The sequence below is a fragment of the Euleptes europaea genome, chromosome 5, assembly GCF_029931775.1.
Source record: "Euleptes europaea isolate rEulEur1 chromosome 5, rEulEur1.hap1, whole genome shotgun sequence".
NCBI classification, from domain to species: domain Eukaryota; kingdom Metazoa; phylum Chordata; class Lepidosauria; order Squamata; family Sphaerodactylidae; genus Euleptes; species Euleptes europaea.
The window spans coordinates 47,914,198-47,936,609 of NC_079316.1; the positions used below are offsets into that span (position 1 = coordinate 47,914,198).

The following is a 22,412-nucleotide window of genomic DNA, read 5'->3' on the forward strand; positions in this document are numbered from 1 at the left end:
CGGCCCTCCCTTGCAAACAAGCCCTTGAAAGGATCTTAGTTTAGAGCTCAGCGTTAATTCTTGGGATGGGTCCGAACGGCACAGAGAGAGTTGGTGTTTCTCTCCCTCTCTCTCTCCTTCGAAGGCCTGGGGAATGCAGGAAACTGTGAATCGGCCCCAACAGCTGGAAGCGGTCAGAAACCCAAGCTCTCCTCTCGTGGTGTAACCAGGCTGCGCTCTGCCTTTGCAGAGATAATGCTCCACTTTCAACTAAGCCAAGCTGTTCTGTCACTATTTAGGTACAGCACTGTGACGCACTTGCCTTTGCCTAGAGTCTCTTCTTTTAGAAATTAATTAGGCTAAGCATATATTAGTTGGTTTAAATATATATACATGTATACAGTAGAAGAACTCCATGCAGGAGCATTGGAACTGCAGGTAGCTGTGACTTGTTCTGGTTGGTTACTGTACAGCTTCAGTTTGCTATACTTTTCTAAGTACTTCTTCCTTTTAAAATTTGAAACCTGCTTCCAGATCAATGTTATAAAATGGGGAGGAGCCGTGGCTCAGTGGTAGAGCATCTGCTTGGCGTGCAGAAGTTCCTAGATTAAGTCCCCAGCATCTCCTAGGCAAGGAGGTGATGCGAAAGACCTCTGCCTGAGACCCTGGAAAGCTGCTGCCAGTCTGAGTAGACAATACTGACTTTGATGGACCAAGGGTCTGATTCAGTATAAGGCAGCTTCATGTGTTCATGTGGGTGTAAGTTGGGATGAGCTCTTTTTGGTAGCCACAGACTGAGAATAGGAGAAGGCTACAATGTTTATTAATATCCTCATCATTAATATTGTTCTTTGAAGGACATTTGTACAGGGAATGGTCAAATCTCAGAATCCTGGGGCAGAACACTTCTTTGATTGTTTAGGTTCAAGGAGGAGACATTTTCCCAGCATTCCATTCTGGAAAGCTGCCTCAAGCCAGCTCAAGAAGTAACCACAGCTGGCATTAAGTAACAGAGAACAACTGATCAGCATATTGCGATCAATGAATGGTCAGGAAGGGTCTATATGTATTGCCTTTTCAGTGGCCTATAATTGCTCGTATTGAGAAGAAGCATGACCAGAAGCGAGGGCAGATATGCTTAGATGGATTTGGTGGTGTTTTTTGTGAACTAATAGGAGGTGGTATTGGGAGCTCCTGACAGCAGAGGACGTGAGATTCAAGGTGTGCGGCTGAGTTCATTCCCTACACCTTGCAAGATTTGGGTGTTTATAACAGGTACGAAGAGTATCTGAGAATCCTTCCTAGAAAAGGATAGTGGAGGTGAGGCTGCTGAGCTGCTGATGCAGCTGGGCTAGCTTCACATTTAACAAAGATGGTACCAAAAAAGAACATTAACTGAAACTCACAATGCAAACCTTCTAAGTTAGCATCTAAAGGTCAGGTCATGCTTGTACGTGTTGTCCCAAATGACCTTGAGGACGTGCTTACATGGAGAAATGTGTCCATGGGCAGTTCATTTGATCAGTTTCTGCAATCAGGAGCTTGAAAAAGCTCAACTGCAGAAGTGTAGAAATGGTGGTTGGCTACGTCCATTATCTCTGTTATTTTTCCTCTTGTGAATGAATGTATGCCTGAGGGTGGTTGCATGTGGGGAGGGGAGAGTAACGCTCTTACAGTCCTTAGCTCAAAAGAGGTAAAGTTCATCCGACCCTTACCTCTGCATTGAAATGACCCAGTATGTTCAGACAGCCCTTACAGATGACCCAGTGCTGTCCAGATTATAACATGGCTGCTAAGAAATCAGCAGAAGTGAACAAAGGGTTGGCAGAACAAAGAATGTGTTCGGTATAAGTAATAGTTGTCATAAATATTGAGCAAAGCATTCTAAGCCAGTGTAAGAGTGAATATCTTACCTGTTGAGCTAAGTTTTGGTGCAAGTTTTAAAGTCATCTTAGTAGTTTACCATGCAGAAAGGTACTTCTCAGTCTCCAAATTAAGTAGATGATAGCAGGTGAGGTGCTGAAGCCCTCATATTTTGTTGGAACCAACATCTGTTGCCAGAATATTGGAATAAATTCAGCTCCATCTTAGTAGAGATCTCTGAGGGTATTTGATTAAAATATCTAGTGTAGAAACTGCATCCATGTAACTTTGGCATGAGTTTGTACTCTCTTGTGAAATAGTATAGAATTCAGGTGATGATGATCTCACTGTGATCTGCATACTTAGGAGGTCAAGAATATACTACTTTAAAAAAAATGATTAGGATGATAAGAGGCCCAACCTAGCCACTGACCACATGCAGACATTCGGTGGATTCAGCATGTTGTATTTTTAGAACCAGTGAAGCTGGCAGTTACCGTGACCCTTGATGAGACAAGGTGTTTGTCCTAACAAAGTCATTTCCTACTTTGTAACTTGTCGACAAACATTGGCATAGCTGCAACATATTGTCTCCAAAAGAGGACGAACAGAACTTTGCCTCCCATTGCCAAGTTTTGCTTGGATGTGATCCTGTGCTGGAGGATGCATCTCACTTAAAGGGACGTTGGTACAGCCTGCCAGGGTTAAGCAAGTACTTCAAAGTACTTCAAAGCCCATTTCCCTTAGTTCTCTCAATGGCAGCTCAGGATAGATGCTTGTTCAAAGCAGACTTCAAGTTACAGAGGGTGTGTGTTGGAGTCCGAGCCATTGTGAAAATCTTGTTATTGAGTTAATGTAACAGTTAAGTGCAGGAATTTATCAATACAGGTGGCTTTCCTTTTCTTACATGGTCTGTAGCTCTCTGTTTCTACTGCAGGATCTTCAAGCAGTATTCTGTAGATTCCCCAGAGGTCAGTGAACCTCCATGGTCAATAGCTTATCTGTCATTATTGATCTTCCCCTGCAATGCACCACTGTAGCGAAGTGTTAGGCTTCTTCTAATGGCACTCAGTTTCCTTGGCACCCCATGAGGATGTGCCCTAGAACATGCCCCAGAATCCTCTCTCACGTGCAGCAGTTCTGTAGCAGACTGATCAATGCAGTTCAGACTCCACTGTTTCAGTGTAATCTTACCCAAAGAGTAGAGAGCTGCATGTGCTTCTGGTTATGGACTCAAAGCATATGTCATCCCACTTTAAAATTCCTATCTAATACATTCACTTATCCTGAGCTCTAATTCTTTTGTTCTCTTCTTGCCAGCATGAAATGTGCCAAAAGAATAATGACTGAGCCTCAAGAATGAGAAGTTGTGACAGATAATTACTTAGGGGGCAATTGCTGAGACCTCTTTTGCATTCATAATCTAATAGTGATGGTATTACCATGTATATGCCTCCATAGCTCTGCCATAGTGTTATAGAAGCTTAAATGTACACCAATGCAAAAAAAAAAAAAAAAAAAACCAGTAAGTGTCAAGGCAAATTCTGAGAGCAAGGCCTAACTTATATGTGATGCTGGCAGGGCAGAAGAATTAATCCATGCAGCATTGCTAGTCCACTATGCATGCAATCACACTTCATGCAAAATGGCAGCATGTCAGCGCAATGCCCATCCAGATGACAAGTGTCTGGCATGCTAACACTGCACATATAGGGACTAAGGGTCCAGTTTAAATGAAATGCTGGGTGCATGTCTTGTGTCCTGTCAGAATTATATCAAAATCAGGCCAAAGTCTTGAAGACAAAGAGAATGGAAGAGCTGTGCCTGCTGCTGTTCATTACAAATGTTCATATTTGACTTTTTTGGTTTTTCTTCCATTTCTGTTTTCAGTGGTACTTCATGCACCTCCCCCAGCAAAGATCAAGAGGGAACTCCACAGCCCTTCTTCTGAGCTGTCCACCTGTAGCCACGAACAGGTGCATTGTGCTCATTATGGAGAAAAGTGCCTCTACAACTACTGGTAGGTAGGACATGCTTGCAGAGCATAACTGAGAAGCCCTTGGATGGCTGGGGAGAGCTGGGCACATCTGGATAGCCAAAGGAACCCATCTACCACAGCTGAAAGTTGACCTTGACTGTGCTGACGCCCGCTCTAAAAGCCACCTTGCTGTGAACAGAATGTTGTGGGGAAGTGGAAAACATCAGATAGCTATTTTTATTGTTACTGCTCTGGCATATTTTTATTGGGGAAATAACTGTTTTATGGATGTGTTGGTACTGCTGTCACTATAGCTGCTTTACAATAACAGCAGCCCCTGTCTGCATGGAAGGATATAAGAAGACCAACCATAATCCTTAGACTTTCCTCCCACAAAAATTATGAATGAGCGTACAAACCTTTCTGGAAAATTATGAATGAGCGTACAAACCTTTCTGTTGGGCGAAAACGAATAGGTCTTGATTATGTTGTCCCAAGTCAAGTTATTTTCCAAGGGTTACTTACAGTGCAGTCCTAAGCACACTTTTCTGAAAGTCAGCTCCATTGAGTAGACCTGCTTAGGATCACACTTCTAAAGGCTTGTTTGCCTTCTTCCTTGGGAAGCTGCTGAGGATGTGATGCTCAGGCCCCATGCTCAGGAATCAGACCGTCCCAGCTGAGCGCTGGGTCTGAAAGGCTGGTGAGGAAGTGTGGTGTGAATTCTCATGCTATGCTTCTATTCTTTCTGGTGGTTCCAGGCTTCCAAAATCATACTAATGCATTGGTGATTGGATGTCCCATTTTTGCAATTGAACTGGCTCGCTATGTGTAATCCGCCTTGAGACTCTGTGAGAAAGGCGGTCTATTAATAACAAATAAATTGTGTGTTGATTGAGTGAAAGTTTGTATACCATTCTGGCTATCAAGTAAGGGCAAAACTAGACACGACTGAGACCTTGTGACCACCATAAGGATGCCACCACCATTGTAAAGGCATTTTAATGCTTTGAGGGCCCAGTCCTGATCAGTCTCAAGTGCCAAAACAGCCACACGCCACCCCCCGGAGCTGTTTCCCCACTTGAAAAGGCAGGAGGGACCAGGGCACCCCACTGTGGCCCCAATCAGGACACTGTTGTATCTAGTTTGGCCCTCAATTCTTGATTATAAGCGATGGGGGTAGGGAGAGATTTCTCAGTACAATCAGTTTTTCTAAAAGAAAAAAAAAAGAATCGGAAGCTACAATTATCTCAGTGAAAATTGTGAGACAAGTGTTTTAAAATGAGCTCTATGACTCAGTCTGTTTGTCACTTGCCTGAAGTACAAAGATTCCCTTGGGGCTGTGAGCAACCGTAACTGTTACTTCCTGACAACCATGAAATGCAAACAAGCTGGAGCTGTCAAGAGCAGCAGGCTGATGCTGTGTCAGTGGTTGTTGTCAATATAGTGAATTCCTCTCTGTTTTATGTCCCCCACAGTGCCTATGATAGGAAGCCCCCTACTGGGTTCAAGCCATTAACTCCGCCTGCCACCCCTGCATCACCTGCACTCCAGAGCACCTCCCTTCCTCCTCCTCCACCACTGCCTGCAGCACCTGTGCAGACCCCCACTCATGTTGCCACCGTGGCAGGCCCTTTGCAAGGAGCTCCGCCTCCTCCGGTTCCCCCTCATGCTCTTCAGGAACCAAGGCAGCAGCAAACCTTTGCTGTGCCTCGGCCACCTCATCAGCCCCTTCAGATGCCAAAGATGATGCCTGAAAACCAGTATACAGCAGAACACAGGTAAAGAGAGGGAGAGCACTGGTGGGTATTGGGGGAGGATTGGTAGTCTGGACTGGGGGGGGTGCATATCAATATGCCGCATTTTTTAAACCCGAAAAATAAATTTTCGGTATTTTTCAGGAGGGGGGGTTACCGGCAAAAATGGCAGCCAAAAAATGGTCGAAAAAGCGGAGCCGAATAATGCCGAATTTATTGCCAAATTTAATGCTGCCAGGGGAGGCCCAATCTGGTGTGCAGCTTGGAGAGGAAGGTGGGAGCGTTCCTACTAGCTCCGCTGCCTCCAGGCTCTGTAGACTCAGAGCCTGCAGGCTGTGCGGCTAGGAATGGCTCCCCTTGCTTAATTGTTTCCCAGTATTTTTTATTAATCCCGAATTTTTTCGGAAAATACCGGAAGATTCTTGGGGGGGAAGGAATCGGTGCACACCCCTACTCTAGATGCGCATCCTCTGAATAAAGAAATCAGAAAAGTCCCGACTTGCTAATTTGCATGCCTCGTATCCAGAATTGGGTGGAATGAAATTCTGCACAAGACATGGTATGAAATTCTGATGCACCAAACCTTAGCCTTATCACAGAACTTCATTGACATTTACCACCAGTATTCCCAGACTGCATTTGAGTTTGAGAACTGTTTTGAAGGTAGACAAAAGCTCATTCCCCACCCCCACCCCCATGGCACCTGAATTAGCTTCCATTTGACGTGTGCCTGTCTGGAATTCAAAGATGGTGGATTTGTATGGGGTGGCAAATAATTTTTTTCTGGTCCTACCCTGAGAGGGAATCTTTGATCTGGGGACAGCTGTGAAATGTCTAATGAGTTGTTATCATTGTGTGACTTGTGCTGTGATTCAATGTTGGCCTCAAAGAACTCTGACTTTTTTCACTCACCTTCTGCTATAGAAGACTAGGCTATTGTGTTCTACATCTCATTGTGATGGGAGAAAAGGGCTTGAATGGTTCTGTTTTTGAAAGTAATGCATTACTTTGGGAAACTGTCCTTGATGACTTCATAAAATACTAGTCAATCTACCCTTAGGCCTGACTTTTGACTCAGAGCAAACAATATGCATCCATTTAACTGGGTCCAATTTAATTGGGTCCGACTTGGATTTGTCCCAGTTGGGTGCAAATGGAACTTGTTCTCACGCTGGCGTGCTCACTCTTCCCTCCTCCGCTCATACTCAGAGAACAATGGAAGGCTTCTGGGTTTGAGAAAATTAAAATCGACCTCCAGTTCACTGTGATGTCTGAATACAGGCACCTTGGCAAATTTAAATTTGTCCCCCCCCACCACCACCACCATGTATATATAGTATCAGGAATGTAAACTGGGATTAAACCACAGTTTTGAACCCCCGGGTTGCAGGAGGGAACAAACTCCAGTTGGCTTAAGAGGCTTGTGTTCATGCCTCACAGCAAACTGGAGCTTGATTCAAAGCTGTTGAATACCAGAAGTCCGCAGGGGGAGGGGAGAGGGGACCACATTGCAACGAGTGTATTCGGATCCATAACAGACAGCCCTCTTATTTGTCATGATGTCTGAATATAGTGATTGTTTCTTAGTTATCTGTTTATCTTAATTTAATAGCCACCATGGCTTTTAACATGGTTTAAACCCAGGGTGTTGTTTTTTAAATGAAATTCTGTAAGCTCCTTTCCCTTTCAAGAGATTAATTGCTTCCCAAGACAAATGATTGCTGGACATGAGCCCAGCTGTTGTATTCTCTCCCCCCATTCCCCCCATTTCTATGCATCTCACCTTTATTTGGGCTTGATGAATATTAGTCAAGGTAGCAGAAAACATTTGGAAACCCGATGCTCCTGTGCATCCCTGCCCAGCATGCTCTGTTAAGTGCCCTCCGTGCTGCCCTTTGACTGCTGCTTTACCTGTGCCACAGAAAGGCTATAAATTGCTCCCTCATCCATTGCACCTATATTGATTGATTTAAAGTTATCGTTGATCTTTATATTGATCACTGTTTCCAGCACCCTATCATGAAAGAGCTCAAGACCAGTTCAATTGGTTTCTTAAGGGCTTAACTGGAGAGTGATGGTCTGTGTCCTCCTCTTCCACTCCATCTTTTCCAGTATTTCTTACAGTGCTTTGTCTCTTGCCAATTGTTAGCTACCATTTTCTGCTGTCCGCTATAAATCCACTGAGCTAGGGGCATAGGTGATGTCAAAAGGGCTGTGCTTCTTACCGAAATGTGTTCCCTTAAGCAATGCAGTTCAGATGCATTGAGCTATCCCAAAAAAAATCTTGTCCCAGCATTTCCCAAGTTTTTAAAATGTTCAGTTCTAGCATCTTTATTCTGCATGTACATCGCCTTTTTATTAAGTTATGTTTTCCTTAGCCTTTCCATCCCTTCCAGGATCCCCTTTTTTCCAGCAACCTGGATCCTAAGAGCTTGTGTAACTTTTCTTCCAACTGCTCTGTGTAAGATAGGGTTGCCAGGTCCCTCTTTGCCACTGGTGGGAAGTTTTTGGGGCAGCGCCTGAGGAGGGAGGAGTTTGGGGAGGGGCTTCAATGCCATGGAGTCCAATTGCCAAAGCGGCTATTTGCTCCAGGTGAACTGATATGTTGGCTGGAAATCAGTTTTAATAGCAGGAGATCTCCAGCTAGTACCTGGAGGTTGGCAACTCCAGTGTAGGCCAATTCAGAGACTTGGCTCTTCCTAGTTCCCTGACTGTACAGCAAGGACCTAAAGGCCCTGCCTCAGGCTCTTTAAGGAGTGGAACATCAGAACTAAGAGCTAAAGACAGGTTCCATGCTTGCTAAGAAAAACAACTGTGCTTTTGGTCATTACAGATTTTCCAGCCTCATACAATATAGGGTCATGAACTGTCCTACATTTTTTGCATAGATATATCTATGATTGTAGGTAGGCCCTGCTGCTTGAAATAGCCCACATTTGGTAAGCAGAGGATTTTTAGAAATGCAGTCATCTCATATGTATAAGGGTTTTTTGTGACTGTCTTCCCCATAAACAAGGAGAACACCTATATTGGGTAGACAACAACATGGCTCTTTAAAAAAGCCGCGAGGGTGGAATTCAAAGGTTGACAAATCTGTTTTGTGTAGATTGAGATGTGAAATGCTTTTCTAATCTGGGCAAGTGAGGAAACCATAGGAACATAAATCAACATTAAAGGATCAAAAGATGAGCTTACTTTCATAGATATGTCTACTCTCGCCTTTCACTGTGACCCTGTCTCCACCCTGTCCGCTAAAAAAGTATCACCCCTATATTGGTGGCAACTAAAGTTGCTTTTAAACCCCCCAGGCCCTGAGTTACAAATGACCTTAAAGCTATGCTAGGGATACTCCGCCTGGTTCCATCTGGAAGTGCCTCTTCCTGCAGAGGCCATACCAGCATAGCTCTAGAGTTACATTCTAGAAGGTTAGAAGGACACCAATCGGAAGTGGAGTAATCCGGGCCTGTCAGCTGCAGAAGATCATGTTACAAAGCCAAATGGAGCTTGTGTGCCTCTTGATGCTTGGGAAAGGAATTGATTGATAGCAATCGCCTTTCAAGGTGCTAAGATGTAGAGCTAGGGAGTGGGGAGGCAAGATGGGAGAGAGCATGAATTGCCGAATTGCCTCAGTGCTAGGACTATTAGGACCTCTGTCCCATCCTACCACATGTACAATCCAAAATAAGCCTTCCGTGCCAGACCAGGAATCTAAGTTAATAGCTGGACGTGCCCTTAAACTAGAGTAATTTCTTATTAATCAGTTCTTTTCCTTGTCTCCTAAAATTCTTTTGTTGAGTTAGTGAAAATCCCTTCCGAAAAGTAGGTAGCCACATTGTTTTTGGATTTTGCCGTGAACCAAAGGCCAAAATAACCCAACATGGCGTGTGCAAGCTTTTGAGTCCTCCAGTGCTCTTCATCAGGCTGGATGAGAAAAAAAACGACTGGGGTGGGGATCTTTCTTAAGGTATCTTTGTCTGTGTAGAACGCCTTGCTAACTTCGATGGTCACATGGTGTGGCTAGTATGAGATTGCACCCTTATCATTATGGGAACAGAAGCAAGAAAGGAAGCCATAAACATAGCAACCAGTGTCTCTCCGACATTTGAAAATCTCAAGGCACTCAATCGGCTAAGATCTCACACTTGGCATGAGAGTAGCCAACAGTTCTCTGTCAGGAGCATGTGTTGTGCTGAGCCGCTATGTGTACTTTACAGAACTAGAGCATTGCCGAAAGCACACATTTTCCCTCCACAAATGGAGAGGCTTAATCCCCAGGCAGATTAGCAGCCACTTATTTTTTTTTCTGATTGCTGAATAGATTCAGAATTATGTAACCACTGGTTTGCTTCATTTGACCAAAATGTAGCCATGGCAAAGTAGTGGGTTCTTTCTCACCAGCAAAGGATGAACTGCCTTGTCCTCTTAGCAGTGTTTTCAACCAGTTGTAGATCGTGTCCTTGGGCTTCTTTTTAATGATAAATAGTTCCTGACTTACTGGGTGTTTTTTTTTTTTAATCCAATCCTACTGCATAGATAACAAGAATGCTTTAAATGTGATGAATTTCCTAAATGGATGGCAAAATCAGTGTGTGTACAAGATCACAATGCTCGGTTGCTATATGAGGCGTGCATGCTTTTTCTTATGAAGAAATTCTATCCACATAGAAGCTCACACTATTTGTACCTGCCTCAAGAGACTTCACTAAAAGTCTTTCTTGCTTCAACCACAAGCATAAAGCCAACAAGCAACCCAGGCAGATAAGAAACCAGTTCCTTTGCTATGTAGTTATTTTACAAGGATAGTGTTGCCAACCTCCAGGTGGTACCTGGAGATCTCCTGCTATTTCCATTGATGACCAAGATCAGTTCCCCTGGAGAAAATGGCTGCTTTGGAGGGTGGACTTTATGTAGGGTTGTCAGGTCCCTCTTCACCACCGGTGGGAGGTTTTTGGGGTGGAGCCTGAGAAGGGCAGGGTTTGGGGAGGGACTTCAATGCCATAGAGTCCAATTGCTAAAGCAGCCATTTTCTCCAGGTGAATTCGACTGTATGAATTGCTGAGAAATTGGGCTAGAGACATACAGAGCTCCTTTTCTTTTTAGTCACCTACCTGATGTCAAGTCCCATCAGATGCAGTCCTCGAGTGCCATAAGATCTATTTTGTGCCAGCACAGCTTTGGGCCATGGTTCACGGTGTTTTAGAATTCGCTTTTCAAGACAAGCCATGCATTTCCCAACACAATTGATCCACTGTGGACCCACTATATGCCAGTAGGGCTGTAGGCCACTAGTTTTATGACAGTGCCACAAATAAACTTGGGCCCGCTGTTCCGTTCATACATGACAACAAACCTATATGGCTATATTGCTTGGGGGCTATTGCAGTGAAAGCAGATTTTCTGCCAGGTACTTCAGATGAGCTGGCTATTATAGGTGTGGTGTTCGGGACTAAGGGACAACTCTTGGGGTGCTGAGGGCCCTCTTAACTTGGGTTGATAACTGTCTCTACCTGTCTGTTTTGTGTTTACCAAGATTTCAGAGACAGATGTCTGAACCTTGCCACCCCTATCCTCAGCCGGGGCTTTCTGGAGACAATCGCCCCATCTACCACAGGCAGATGTCAGAGCCTATCGTCCCTGCTGCTGCCCATCCTCCTCAGGGATTCAAGCAAGAGTACCATGACCCCCTCTATGACCATGGTGTCCCAGGCATCGCTGGCCCACCCAGGCATGGATTCCAGTCTCCCATGGGAATCAAGCAAGAGCCCAGGGACTATTGCATTGACTCAGGTGAGTACGCTAATGGCAAGCGCTCATGCCTTGGTGCCAGTCAGGTATATGAAGCAGCCTTGGTACCATCAGCTGCAAGTTGGCCAGTTTTCACGCAGCCCTTGGGCAAATACTCCTGCCCTTGAGCATTTCTGCAGTTTTGTGCACACAGTGGGCTTCTTTGCAACTGTCAGACGCCAGAGAACCTTTGGGGGTCTCTGTGTGGCTTTGATGGCTCAATACCTGCTGAATGGAGATATGCCTGCTGTGGTTTCTGTGGCCTTTGCCAGTGGTTCTGCTCTATACCAGCGTCCTGCAGCAGCTGCTCCCTTTTTGATCCTGCCAGGGAGGGGGACAGAGGATGCAGCCATAACATGACTGTATCATCCAGTAGTCCCTCCACCTGCTCCTGCTGTGTTCTTGAGTGCTGGATTTTTCTCAGAGGCTTTTTATACTGTTCTCTTAAAACTAGCTCGTGCTACTTGTACACGTTTCCAAGGAAGGGGGGAGCAGCTGCCTTTTTGTGGCCATGTTTAACCTACTTAAAATGGTAGATTATCTCTTTGTGGCTTAAAAAAATAAATTTAAAAAACCAGCATTCAACAGATGTAGCAGGATCTAAGCTTCCATAATCTGAAAGGCATTACTGTTGGCTGTGGGGGAGGGCAGCTTTTACATGCCTGTGTGCAAAAGTGTCCCCCCCCCTCCTTGCCTTCTGTCGACTGACGTTAGTGTACAAGAGTCGGGCTGCATTTGCACACCTTTTGGAACCTGAAGCTGACTTTGGCTTTCTGCTGAATGCTCACCTTGCTTAGGACAGGGAGGGGAAGGCCTGATCACTTCGTAGATTCTGCAGCTGCTGCTGGTGCAGGTCCTACCGCATAACTACAAATCGCCTTAGACCTAAAAATACCATGACCTCTCAGAGGCAGGGTGGAGCAGATGGGAGAAGATCTAAAGTTAAAGGAATTTCTCTTCTCCCTGCTTCTCGTGTGTTTTCAGAGGGATGAAGCTTAACTTTTCAATCATGCTTCTATGTGTAGTTTAAATATGTTTTCCCAACCGATTCAGCAGGTTTCTAACTAATTTTTCCCCCACATGCCAATGGAAAGGATTGCAGGAAGCTTTTGCCTCCTGGGGAAAGACAGCTGCAGCAATGAGGGATATTTTATTTGAGTGGCTTCTTCCAGGAACAATATGATGTGCCTGGTTTCAATGGATTATATTAATGCCTGCAAATTCAATACATCTCCTATTTAGTCAGTGGCTCGTTGTCTTTCTGAACGCCTAATCCCAGGGGGTAAATAATCTTAGCACATGGGAATAGGATAGCAGTAGTTCGCATCTGAAACATAACCTCTCTCTGAAGTCTTTCTCTGTTTGCAGAGCAGAGGTGATTCACTTTTAATTGTATTTGTGGTTGTTGTTCTTAAAATAACCCCCCTTTCCACTTGTGAAACTTACAAGGCAACTAACAGTGTAAAATAATGCAATTAAAAAAGCACACATGATAAAACAACAATAAAATATAACGGCTAAAAAGAAGAACCACTGAAAGGAATAGGCAGTGCTTTGAAAAGATGCAGCATAAAAGCATCAGCTTTCAAATGCCTAGGAGAATGAATGTTTTAACAGTGCTAAAAGACAAATGGTGTTTGAGAAAATCTGTAAAGAGAGTACCACAAATGGGGTGCCCCTATAGAAAGGCCCTACCCCCAGTTACCACTCACCTTCAAAACCGGAGAGAGAAGAGGACCCATGAGGAAGGTCTCAGAACTCAGGTGGGCTGATACGGAAACAGGTACCCTGGTCCCAAATGGTTTAGAACTTGCTGATATGAGGAAACACAATACCATACCATACAGCTGCCAGGTAATGGATTGCTTAGGCAAGCTAAGACTTTCTTCACCTGGTTAGATTGTACAAACTGGGTTCACCCCACAATGATGAGAGGGGCTGTGCCATGTGGTTTGTGTGCAGAATGTTGAAGGTTCAGTCCCTGGCACCTCCACTAAAAAGATCTTGAGTAGCAGGTTTCAGGGATGGCCTATATCCACTTGAAACCCTGGAGAGCAGTTACCAGATTTAGTACACAGACCTACCTAGACAAGGGGTCTGACTTGGAATGAGGCTCTTTCATGTGTTTAATTATGTTTCGAGTTTTCTAGCAGTGCTTCTCCATGGCACTGTATTTCTAAGAAACTACTGGGTGGGGCCACACATTCTTTGTGGTGTATCTGGGATTTTCTTTATAGGTCTTTCCATGATGAAATCCGAAACAAAAAATGAAGTGCTGACAATATGATCTCTGTCTTCATCTTTTTTTCAGAAGTGCCTAATTGCCAGTCGGCATATGTGAGAGGAGGAGGTGGCTACTTCCCCAACAGCCATGATGGTAAGTGGCTGGACAGAAGATACGTGAATGAGCTCATGTATATCTGTGCGCATGAAATAAAACTGGAAAAATACATCAGTCTAGAGCTATATATGATTATGGGCAAAAATTCTCCCATTAAACTAGAAACAATTGATTGGTGTGCTTCACGGCATTTTGAAGTACTGTAGCAGGAGTTATCAAGAGCAATACATAGAGTAGCTAATAATCAGAATATTAAAAATGATATAAGCTTTTGAAGTGTTCAGAGTTCTGCACATATATGATAATTACAGTAACTCTGAAAGGTAGGACTACATTATTATCCCTACCATACAGATGAATGATATGGAGTGTTGCTTTTGTTCTTGTTGCTGTCTCGGAGCCTGGCCCTTCTTCTGAGGTGAACCTCACTGTTCTGATTTTGTATGTGTGTGCGTGCGTGTGTGTAAAGTTCCATCAAGTCTCAGTTATGGCAACCCCATAGAGTTTTCAAGGCAAGAGAAGTTCAGAGGTGGTTTGCCATTGCCTGCTTCCATGTTATGACCTGGGTATTCCTTGGAGGTTTTTCATCCAAATACTAGCCAGGGCCAAGCCTGCTTAGCTTCCAAGACCTGATGAGACTAGCCTACCCAGGGCCATCCCAGGGCTCTGATTGAGGTGAGCTAAAGGCCCAGCAAGCTCTGGGAAGAGAAGAACCCTGTTTGCTGCTTGAACAAAACTATGAGGACAGAACCCCATTGTGGATGCTGTGTTAGGCTTTCCACGGTAGCAAGTGTCCCTACCTATCCCTAAAAGCAAAGAGTAGATGAGTGGTTGCAAGAACCGTATCATCTCACAGCATGAAGATGTTAATTGGACCAAGGAAGCCAGTTTTATTCAGCTGGTGATGTTATCTTGTCCTGCTACAGTTGAGTCCTCTCACTGTAAATCATCCTGCTTCCCTTTCTGCATCGCAAGCAGATTGATAATGGTGTTTGGGACCTGTTGGGGAAATTTAATATGCCTGTTGCCAGTTTCCCTCCTTAGATGCTGATACAACACCTTCCATTTTACCCACAGAATAGATTCTTCCTTCCTGCCTCTCTCTTCGGCATGTTAGGTGCCAACACCAGCTGCCCTGGTGGCTACTGCTGCTAATAAAAGTCTAGCTTCTCTGGAACTTTATCTGAGCAAACAGTATCTCTTGCATGTGCACACACAAATAGATTTTATTAACTTAAAACATTTATTAGCCACTTTTCTTCCTTATGGAGCTTGAGGCAGCTTACAATATAGATAAAAATACATAAAATAAAATACATAAAATACATACAAACAAAAATTTTAAATCACAATCTAGGACTGCTAGTAACTTAATCAAATGCAGTCCTAAATAAAAAGGGTCTTCAACTGTTTCCTAAAGATTAAAAGTAAGGGGACCAGGTGCACCTCTCTGAGGAGGTTTTCCATAATTGTGGGGCTGCCACTGAAAAGACCCTCTCCTGCACCCACCAAACAATCTTCTTTTATTGATGGGACAGTCAGGAGGCCCTCCTCTTCTGATATTAATTACTGGTCAGGTATTTATGGGAGAATATGGTTTTTCAGATACCCCGTCCAAAGCCATGTAGGGCTTTAAAAGTCAAAACAAATACCTGGAACCGAGCTCAGAAGTGGATCCGTAGCCAGCGTAATTGCTGTAATATCGGGGACATAATACTACCAATGCCCTGACCTGGATGGCCCAGGCTAGCCTGATCTCGTCAGATCTCAGAAGCTAAGCAGGGTCAGCCCTGGTTAGTATTTGGATGGGAGACCATCAAGGAATAGCAGGGTTGCTGTGCAGAGGAAGGCACTGGCAAACCACCTCTGTTAGTCTCTTGCCATGAAAACCCCAAAAAGGGGTCGCCATAAGCACTTTACACACACACAATACTCCCAATAGCTGGCCTCAACCAGCAGTCTAGCTGCAGCTTCCAAACACTCTTCAAGGGTAGCCCCAAGCAGAGCACATTGTAACAGCCCAGCCTAGATGTAGCTAAGGCATGGATCACTGTGGCTAGATCTAACAATCAGGAATTGATGCAGCTGATGCACCAGCTGAAGCTGGGCAAAAGCACTCTGAACCACTGCAGCCAGCTGGTTTTCTAAGGTGACTGCTGTGTTGAGTAGCCCTCCCAAGCTGCAAACCTGGCTTTTCAAGGGGAGTATAACCTCATCCAAAACAAGAGAGATCACAAGTCCCAGGTCTGCCTTTCTACAAACCCAGCAAATCTCAGGATTTGTCAGGATTAAGTTTCAGATTGTTCATCCTCATTACTGACTATAAACTCATAGCTAGACCTCAAAACAAGTCCACATGTTGTTATTTGGATGGATTAAGAATTCAGTGCTATGCTAACTTCCCCTGTTGTAGCAGCTGAGATCTGTTTCATGCATCACACACTTTCCTACATTGATGTTGGTTTTGTGTAGGAAACTTGCTTTTTCTGCCATCCTGTGTAATGAATACTGTCAGGACTAGGATCAAGTTGATGTTAGGTACATGAGACAAATGCATGCATTTATCACATTTCATGATGTACACAGTTTTCTGCACCAGACTGCAATTGTGTGAAACTTGTCACATGTGAAGTGTCCCTCAAAAATGGCACAATTATCATGAAAGCTAGAAGGATGATGTATCTAGACCATGCTTCCATCAGAGAAGGATTTCAATAACTGGTTTTGAAAATGTTATTTCTTAATAGACAACTAGGAGTCAAGGCTAATGGGATTGAGCTGCTGGTTGGTGCTAAAAATTCCATGAATTGAGTGTCTACTGTGCTTTCCCCCCTTTTAAACAGCAGGCTTGTGTGGCCACCAGTCTGAATCAGGACCCATAAGCCTGCTATTTCAAGGTGTTTAAAAAACAACAACAGAGTGCCAGTGTCATATCTGATTTGGATCTTAGAGACCTTTCACCTGCGATGTATCTTGCAAAAGAGTGTCAGAGGTCAAAGCCAATGCTGCTGGCCACTGACCTTGTGGAATCTGAAAAGATGGCCCTTGTTTTTAAACAGTTGGCAATGCAGAGGAAATTAAGAAAAAGCAGGGCGTGTCTTCTTCCTGTAGCAAGGCACCCCATCCATTGTATATCTATAGGTATCAGCTTATAGGGCTAGACCAGTGGTTCTCAAAGTGGGCAGTACCACCCCCTGGGGGACAGTGGTATTACCTAGGGGGCACTAAGAGGCAAGGGGGCAGCAGGGGGCGCTAGAGGTGGGGCCCTTCAACTGTGTCATTCACTAATTTACAATAGATCAAGCTATGGCACCATGCTGACAAATCTGGTGGAAACTATCAGAATTTTTTCCAGACTTTGAAAAGCTGGTACCACTGGATCAAATCCATCAGTTTTGTTGAATAAATTTCAACTTAAAAGTTTTAATTTGATTTTGAATAGATGTGCAATTAATGGTTACTGTTTTGAAATTTTATTGTTATTATCTTTAGTGGGTCATGCAAACCCCTATTTTGAATAATGCTTTTTGTAGGATAGGGTAGAGGGCACTGGGGGTTGAGTTTGTGGAACCAAGGGGGCGATGGCCCGAAAAGTTTGGGAACCACTGGGCTAGATGCATGATTGTTACTGATTGAAGCATTTTAATGTTTTGTACAGACTTTGGTTTATAACAATGTAGATGTCTGATAAGATTGACGAGTGCTGTTTGACCACATGAAAAGGACATTTTTAAAGTTCAGTCTGAACCAGCTTACATAGTTCAACCAATTAATATAAACAAAGCCTGAGGGTGCCACCGGATTTGAGGGAGAAAGAGGGCTGGTTCTTGAGCTTCAAGTAGATACTCCTGCAAGCGACACTAAGGAACTGTGCTGATCCTCATGCTTATCTCTGGCACTCTGAGTGCCAGGCCAGGTCCTAGCAAAGTGTCCCAATCCCACCCCTCGAAACTGCAGCACAAGGTAGACTTTAGGGGTTTGGTCCCTCTTCTTTTGCCATTCTTTCCCTTCTGCTTGCAGTTTCCACACTTTGGGGTAAAGCCAGGCATGTGGAAACCTGCTATCTAGACAAGTCCTTGGAGTTGGCAGGGCAACTGGCACATTCGCAAGTAAGCGTTTTGAGGCCATACCTGTTGGCTTTTAACAAACAGTCCAACAATTGCTGCCAACAGACAACAAAGTGACACAAATCAAATTGTCCAGGAGGAAACAGCCTAATTTGTGTGTTTTGTGCTGTCAGATGAGCTAATTTGTATGTCTACTTTCTTTTTAGGGTTCTCATATGAGAAAGATGCCCGGTTGTACTTTGATGATACCTGTGTTGTACCAGAGAGATTGGAAGGTAAGGGGCTGGTTGTGTAGGGATTTCAGTGAGTTCTGGATAAGCCAGACTGTGGATTAGCTAACCAGCAGCCCTTCTGTGTGCCCCATACACTGTGAGAGAAATTGTCTGTACTCTCTGTAAGATACAGGGCTTCAGTGGTAAATCTATATTCATTACCAGATTAATACTACAGAATAGGAAGGCGGAGAGAGACTGTGAATATTCAAAAGAATTGCTGCCAGCCAGATGCACGGTGACATCTGGCGGCTTAGTGCATCTTTGTACAAGGGGGAGACTCTTACCAGACAGATGGGCACCAGACAGATGTGCTGGGACTTCTGCATTCACCTGGCTTCTTAAGAATGGTGGAGGTTGTTCTGACAAATTGGAGGAATCTGCAATGCCTTATATTTCCCTTCTGAGGATGTTGAATCTAACTGGTGTTGCTTTGTTCTCAACAGGCAAAGTGAAGCAAGAGCCCACAGTGTATCGTGAAGGGCCTCCTTACCAGAGACGAGGATCACTCCAGCTATGGCAATTCCTGGTCACCCTCCTGGATGATCCAGCCAATGCCCATTTCATTGCTTGGACTGGCAGAGGCATGGAGTTCAAGTTGATTGAGCCTGAAGAGGTAAAACACCAGGGCAGGGAGGAGAGCCTCCCAAGTTCACCATTCTTGATAGCTACGGTTATTTTCCAGTTGTCCAACAAAAGGCTACTAGAATGTGGCAAAAGGGATGGCCCATTTGCAATAAACATCTTAAGAACATAAGAAAAGCCATTCTGGATCAGACCATGGTCCATCAAGTCCAGCAGTCTGTTCACACACTGGCCAACCAGGTGCCTCTAGGAAGCCCACAAACAAGATGGCTGCAACAGCATTATCCTGCCTGTGACCACAGCACCTAATATAATAGGCATGCTCCTCTGATACTAGAGAGAATAGGTATGCATCATGGCTAGTAGCCATGAATAGCCCTATCCTCCATGAACATGTCCACTCCCCTCTTAAAGCCTTCCAAGTTGGCAGCCATCACCACATCCTGGGGCAGGGGCTTAGCTGCTGTTGCCTTCTGTCAAAAACCTCTTCCTCAAGAAGAGGGGGAAGAATGACACTTTCAGATGATAGATGCAACATAGTACTGCTTCATTTATTTTTAACCTTTGGACCAGTCTACTTGAAAGAGGGCACAATACAATAGAAATAGCAGAAGTTGTGACTTATGGTTGCAGGAAGTTGAGGTGCTGGTCAGTGCAGGGTCGGTGGCTCTTTCTTGGTGTGTCAAGAGCTCATGTGGAGCTAGTGAAAAATGCAAGTGACCTGTGAAGGGCAGTCTGCATGAGGGAGATGAGCAAAACTGCATTGACACTAGCTGTGGTGTCTTCCCATAAGGGAGATGCACAAGTTAATCGATTTTCCATGATACAGCAACCAAACATCTCTTTGCAGTACTTCTTGTAACACTGAAGCTGCTTCTACTTTGTCACAGAGGGTTGATGCACTATATGGTCCATTTGTATTGCATCTTGACAAGGTCAGTCCCTATACAAATTGATTTGTCTCTGCAATAAGTCCTGGCTACTAGCTTACTCCAGCTTCCAAATGGCAGTTCTCATTTATGAACGGTGCCTAGGGGTATAACGAGAGGCAGAGCAGCTGTAAATAAAGTCATTTCTGGCCCTGTGTAAATCTGGTTATTGAATCTTCTCCAGTCCACACCAAGGTCAAATGGGAAAAATACAGAGCAAACGTGTAAGACCCTCCTTTCACACTTGTCGCTGAACTTTGTTGGATGCAGAGTTGCTTTGGCTAGCTGTTGCTATACCTGATTATTGGCAGACAGCAACTCCTTTACTTCATTGGCTGTATTGTCTTCTGATAGATGATCTCATCTATCCAATGTTATATATAACCTTTATTAGAGTTAAAATGAAACTGGACTTGAGCCATGTTCATACATGAAGGAAAGGGAGGTAGTACAATGCTTAGAGAGGCCGTCACTGGTTCTTAGACGTCTCTTAAGTCAAGCTTGGTTCCAGTTTCACTAGCATCTTAGTCTGTTTTTTGAATGTGTCCTTGCTTCAGAGGGTAGGCGACATGTGACACACACCCACCCACAAGTAGGGTGTATGTGCTGTGTTCCATCCTTTATGGCTACGTTCTTAATCTGTACTTGATGAGTTTTAAAAGCTTCATTGTTGAAAAGAAGTTGATACATCTTCCCACTCTCCTAATACAGAGCAGCAAAGAGACAAAATGCTTGGAGTTCAATATGCAAGGAGAAACATATATGGAGGATAGATTTCTGAAACATTCACTTTGATTTGGCAGAAGCATGTTGATTTGTGTCAGTGCTGGAGGTCCTTTTACCTTCTTTGCTGTTTCTCTATGTAGTGATCAGCCATTTATGCATGGGAAGCTTGTGTTGGGTTTGCCCCTCTAGATTCATCTGAATTCTCAAAATTCTGTGCAAGGGGGCTTTTTGCCCCAAGAAATTCCAAGAGTACCTTGTGATCAGTTATGCATCCCAAGCGAAAATGCAGATATTCTGAGTACCTCCCCACTGAAAATGCTGCTTCACTTGAAAACAAGGTCTGAAAACCCTCACTGTAAAATTGACCAAGGGGGGGATCAGTCTGACTGTTCAATCCCCGAAGTCTGAAAACCTGCACTGTGAAACAGACCAGAGGGGGGATTCTTTTTTAACTGAGCCAAGTAGCCATTTAAAAACCAAAGCAGAGAATCACACTCAAATTCAGGTCACAAGCCTGTTTTTTTAAGAGTTCCATTTTAGTGATAAAACACTAAATATATAAATAGAAATGAAGGCAAGAATAGCCCAGGATAAGATTCAGCACTCCCTCGTCCCCTCTCCCCTGCTTTTGGGTAACTCAGTGGTAAATTGCCTGAATTGGTGTGGGGGAGGGAACACTGAGTCTTTCCTTGGGTTGTGCTTGTCTTCATTTCTATTTATATATTTAGCATTTATCACTAAAATCAAACTCCCAAACACAAAAACAGGCAGGGGGCAGCTGGAGAATGGTGGTTGTCATGCTGTTGGAGAAATAAACAGCGGCTTATTTCTCCAGGCTCCACTGAGATGGCTTCTAGGGGTTTGGGGGAAGGGTTGGCTGAAGGGTGGCTGGAGGAGGAGTGGGAGGAGAAATTGAGAATAGCAGCCTCGGGAGAGAAACTGAAATAAAGCCTATGCACGGAAATGGCACCAATTTGCCTTGATTTTGGCTCGACGCTGACGTAAAGATTGCAACAAAACAGCATCCTGAAACCACGGGGAAAGTGCAGGGCGGGAGCAAAGTGACTTCTGAAGGTTGGAAAAGTCATGCACAATTGCAATGAAGCCCTGAAGCAGTCAGTGGTGGTTACAGCGCCAACTAACCTTGCATAAATGGCCATCTACCCTTTCTTAATTCTTTCTTTAGTTTTGCCCTTGAGAAATTAATGGGTTAGGATGGGTGATACGGGATATTTTGTTTGTTCACACTGTGTATGTTTGCAGTTTAAAAGCTTGCAATTTTTTAAGTTGGTAGCACATACAAAGTATCCACTCCTTCGACAATATCCACTCCTTGTTTTCCATTCTCTTTACAAAGTATCCACTCCTTCGACAATATCCACTCCTTGTTTTCCATTCTCTTCTCCTCCACTTGCAGTCCCTTTATACAGCTCACTGGCTTTCCATAACATCTTCCCATGCAGTGGGTCCAGGGCATGCTCTTTTCTCATTACTCTTCAGATACTGAGCTGTGCCTTGGAGAAAGGTTTTCTGCTAATTTCCACTGTTGCTGTAGGCTTTGCGCTGTTGTTGCCCTGTGGAGACACTGGTTTTGTAAATAAACCCTTGCAATTACTGAGAGGAGTCTTGTGGTGCGCTGGTTGTGCTGATGATGCAGAGGAGGAAGCTGTTTGACTAATAATTGAAACCAGCTGCACAGCCAAGCAGTGCATGGTGGGTAATTATCCATAATATACAGTACGCTCTGCATGAAATTGTGGTTTTTCAAACAGCAATTTGGCAGCCCCCTCTAGTTGGTCTTTGATAGTCTGCTGTTTCACTCCCTCTGCATTATGAAAAGGCACCGCTTTGATCTTGGAAATATTTTCACCATGAATCTTGTCCTGCCCAGCTTTTCCATAAGTGGGATGGCCAAGAGAACGTGAGTGGGAGATGTACAGCCACATTATGTGACCTTGCTCCTGATGTCCCGCATGAGTGGCCTGACATTTAGATCTCTCTCTCTCTCTCTCTCTCTCTCTCTCTCTCTCTCTCTCTCTCTCTCTCTCTCTCTCTCTCTCTCTCTCTCTCTCTCTCTCTCTCTCTCTCTCTCTCTCTCTCTCTCTCTCTCTCTCTCTCTCTCTCTCTCTCTCTA

The 22,412-nt window shown here is 44.3% G+C and overlaps 1 protein-coding gene across 1 annotated transcript in view; it reads left to right on the forward strand.

The window, feature by feature from the left end:
* The window catches only part of ETV5 (ETS variant transcription factor 5), a 44,991-nt gene that overhangs the window by 15,769 nt on the left and 6,810 nt on the right, over positions 1-22,412 (forward strand). Inside the window, exons 5-10 of the mRNA XM_056849520.1 lie at positions 3,733-3,862; positions 5,296-5,598; positions 11,105-11,361; positions 13,670-13,735; positions 17,973-18,041; positions 18,485-18,654. Coding sequence (XP_056705498.1) covers positions 3,733-3,862; positions 5,296-5,598; positions 11,105-11,361; positions 13,670-13,735; positions 17,973-18,041; positions 18,485-18,654 — 995 coding nt within the window. The remainder of the gene's footprint in view (positions 1-3,732; positions 3,863-5,295; positions 5,599-11,104; positions 11,362-13,669; positions 13,736-17,972; positions 18,042-18,484; positions 18,655-22,412) is intronic.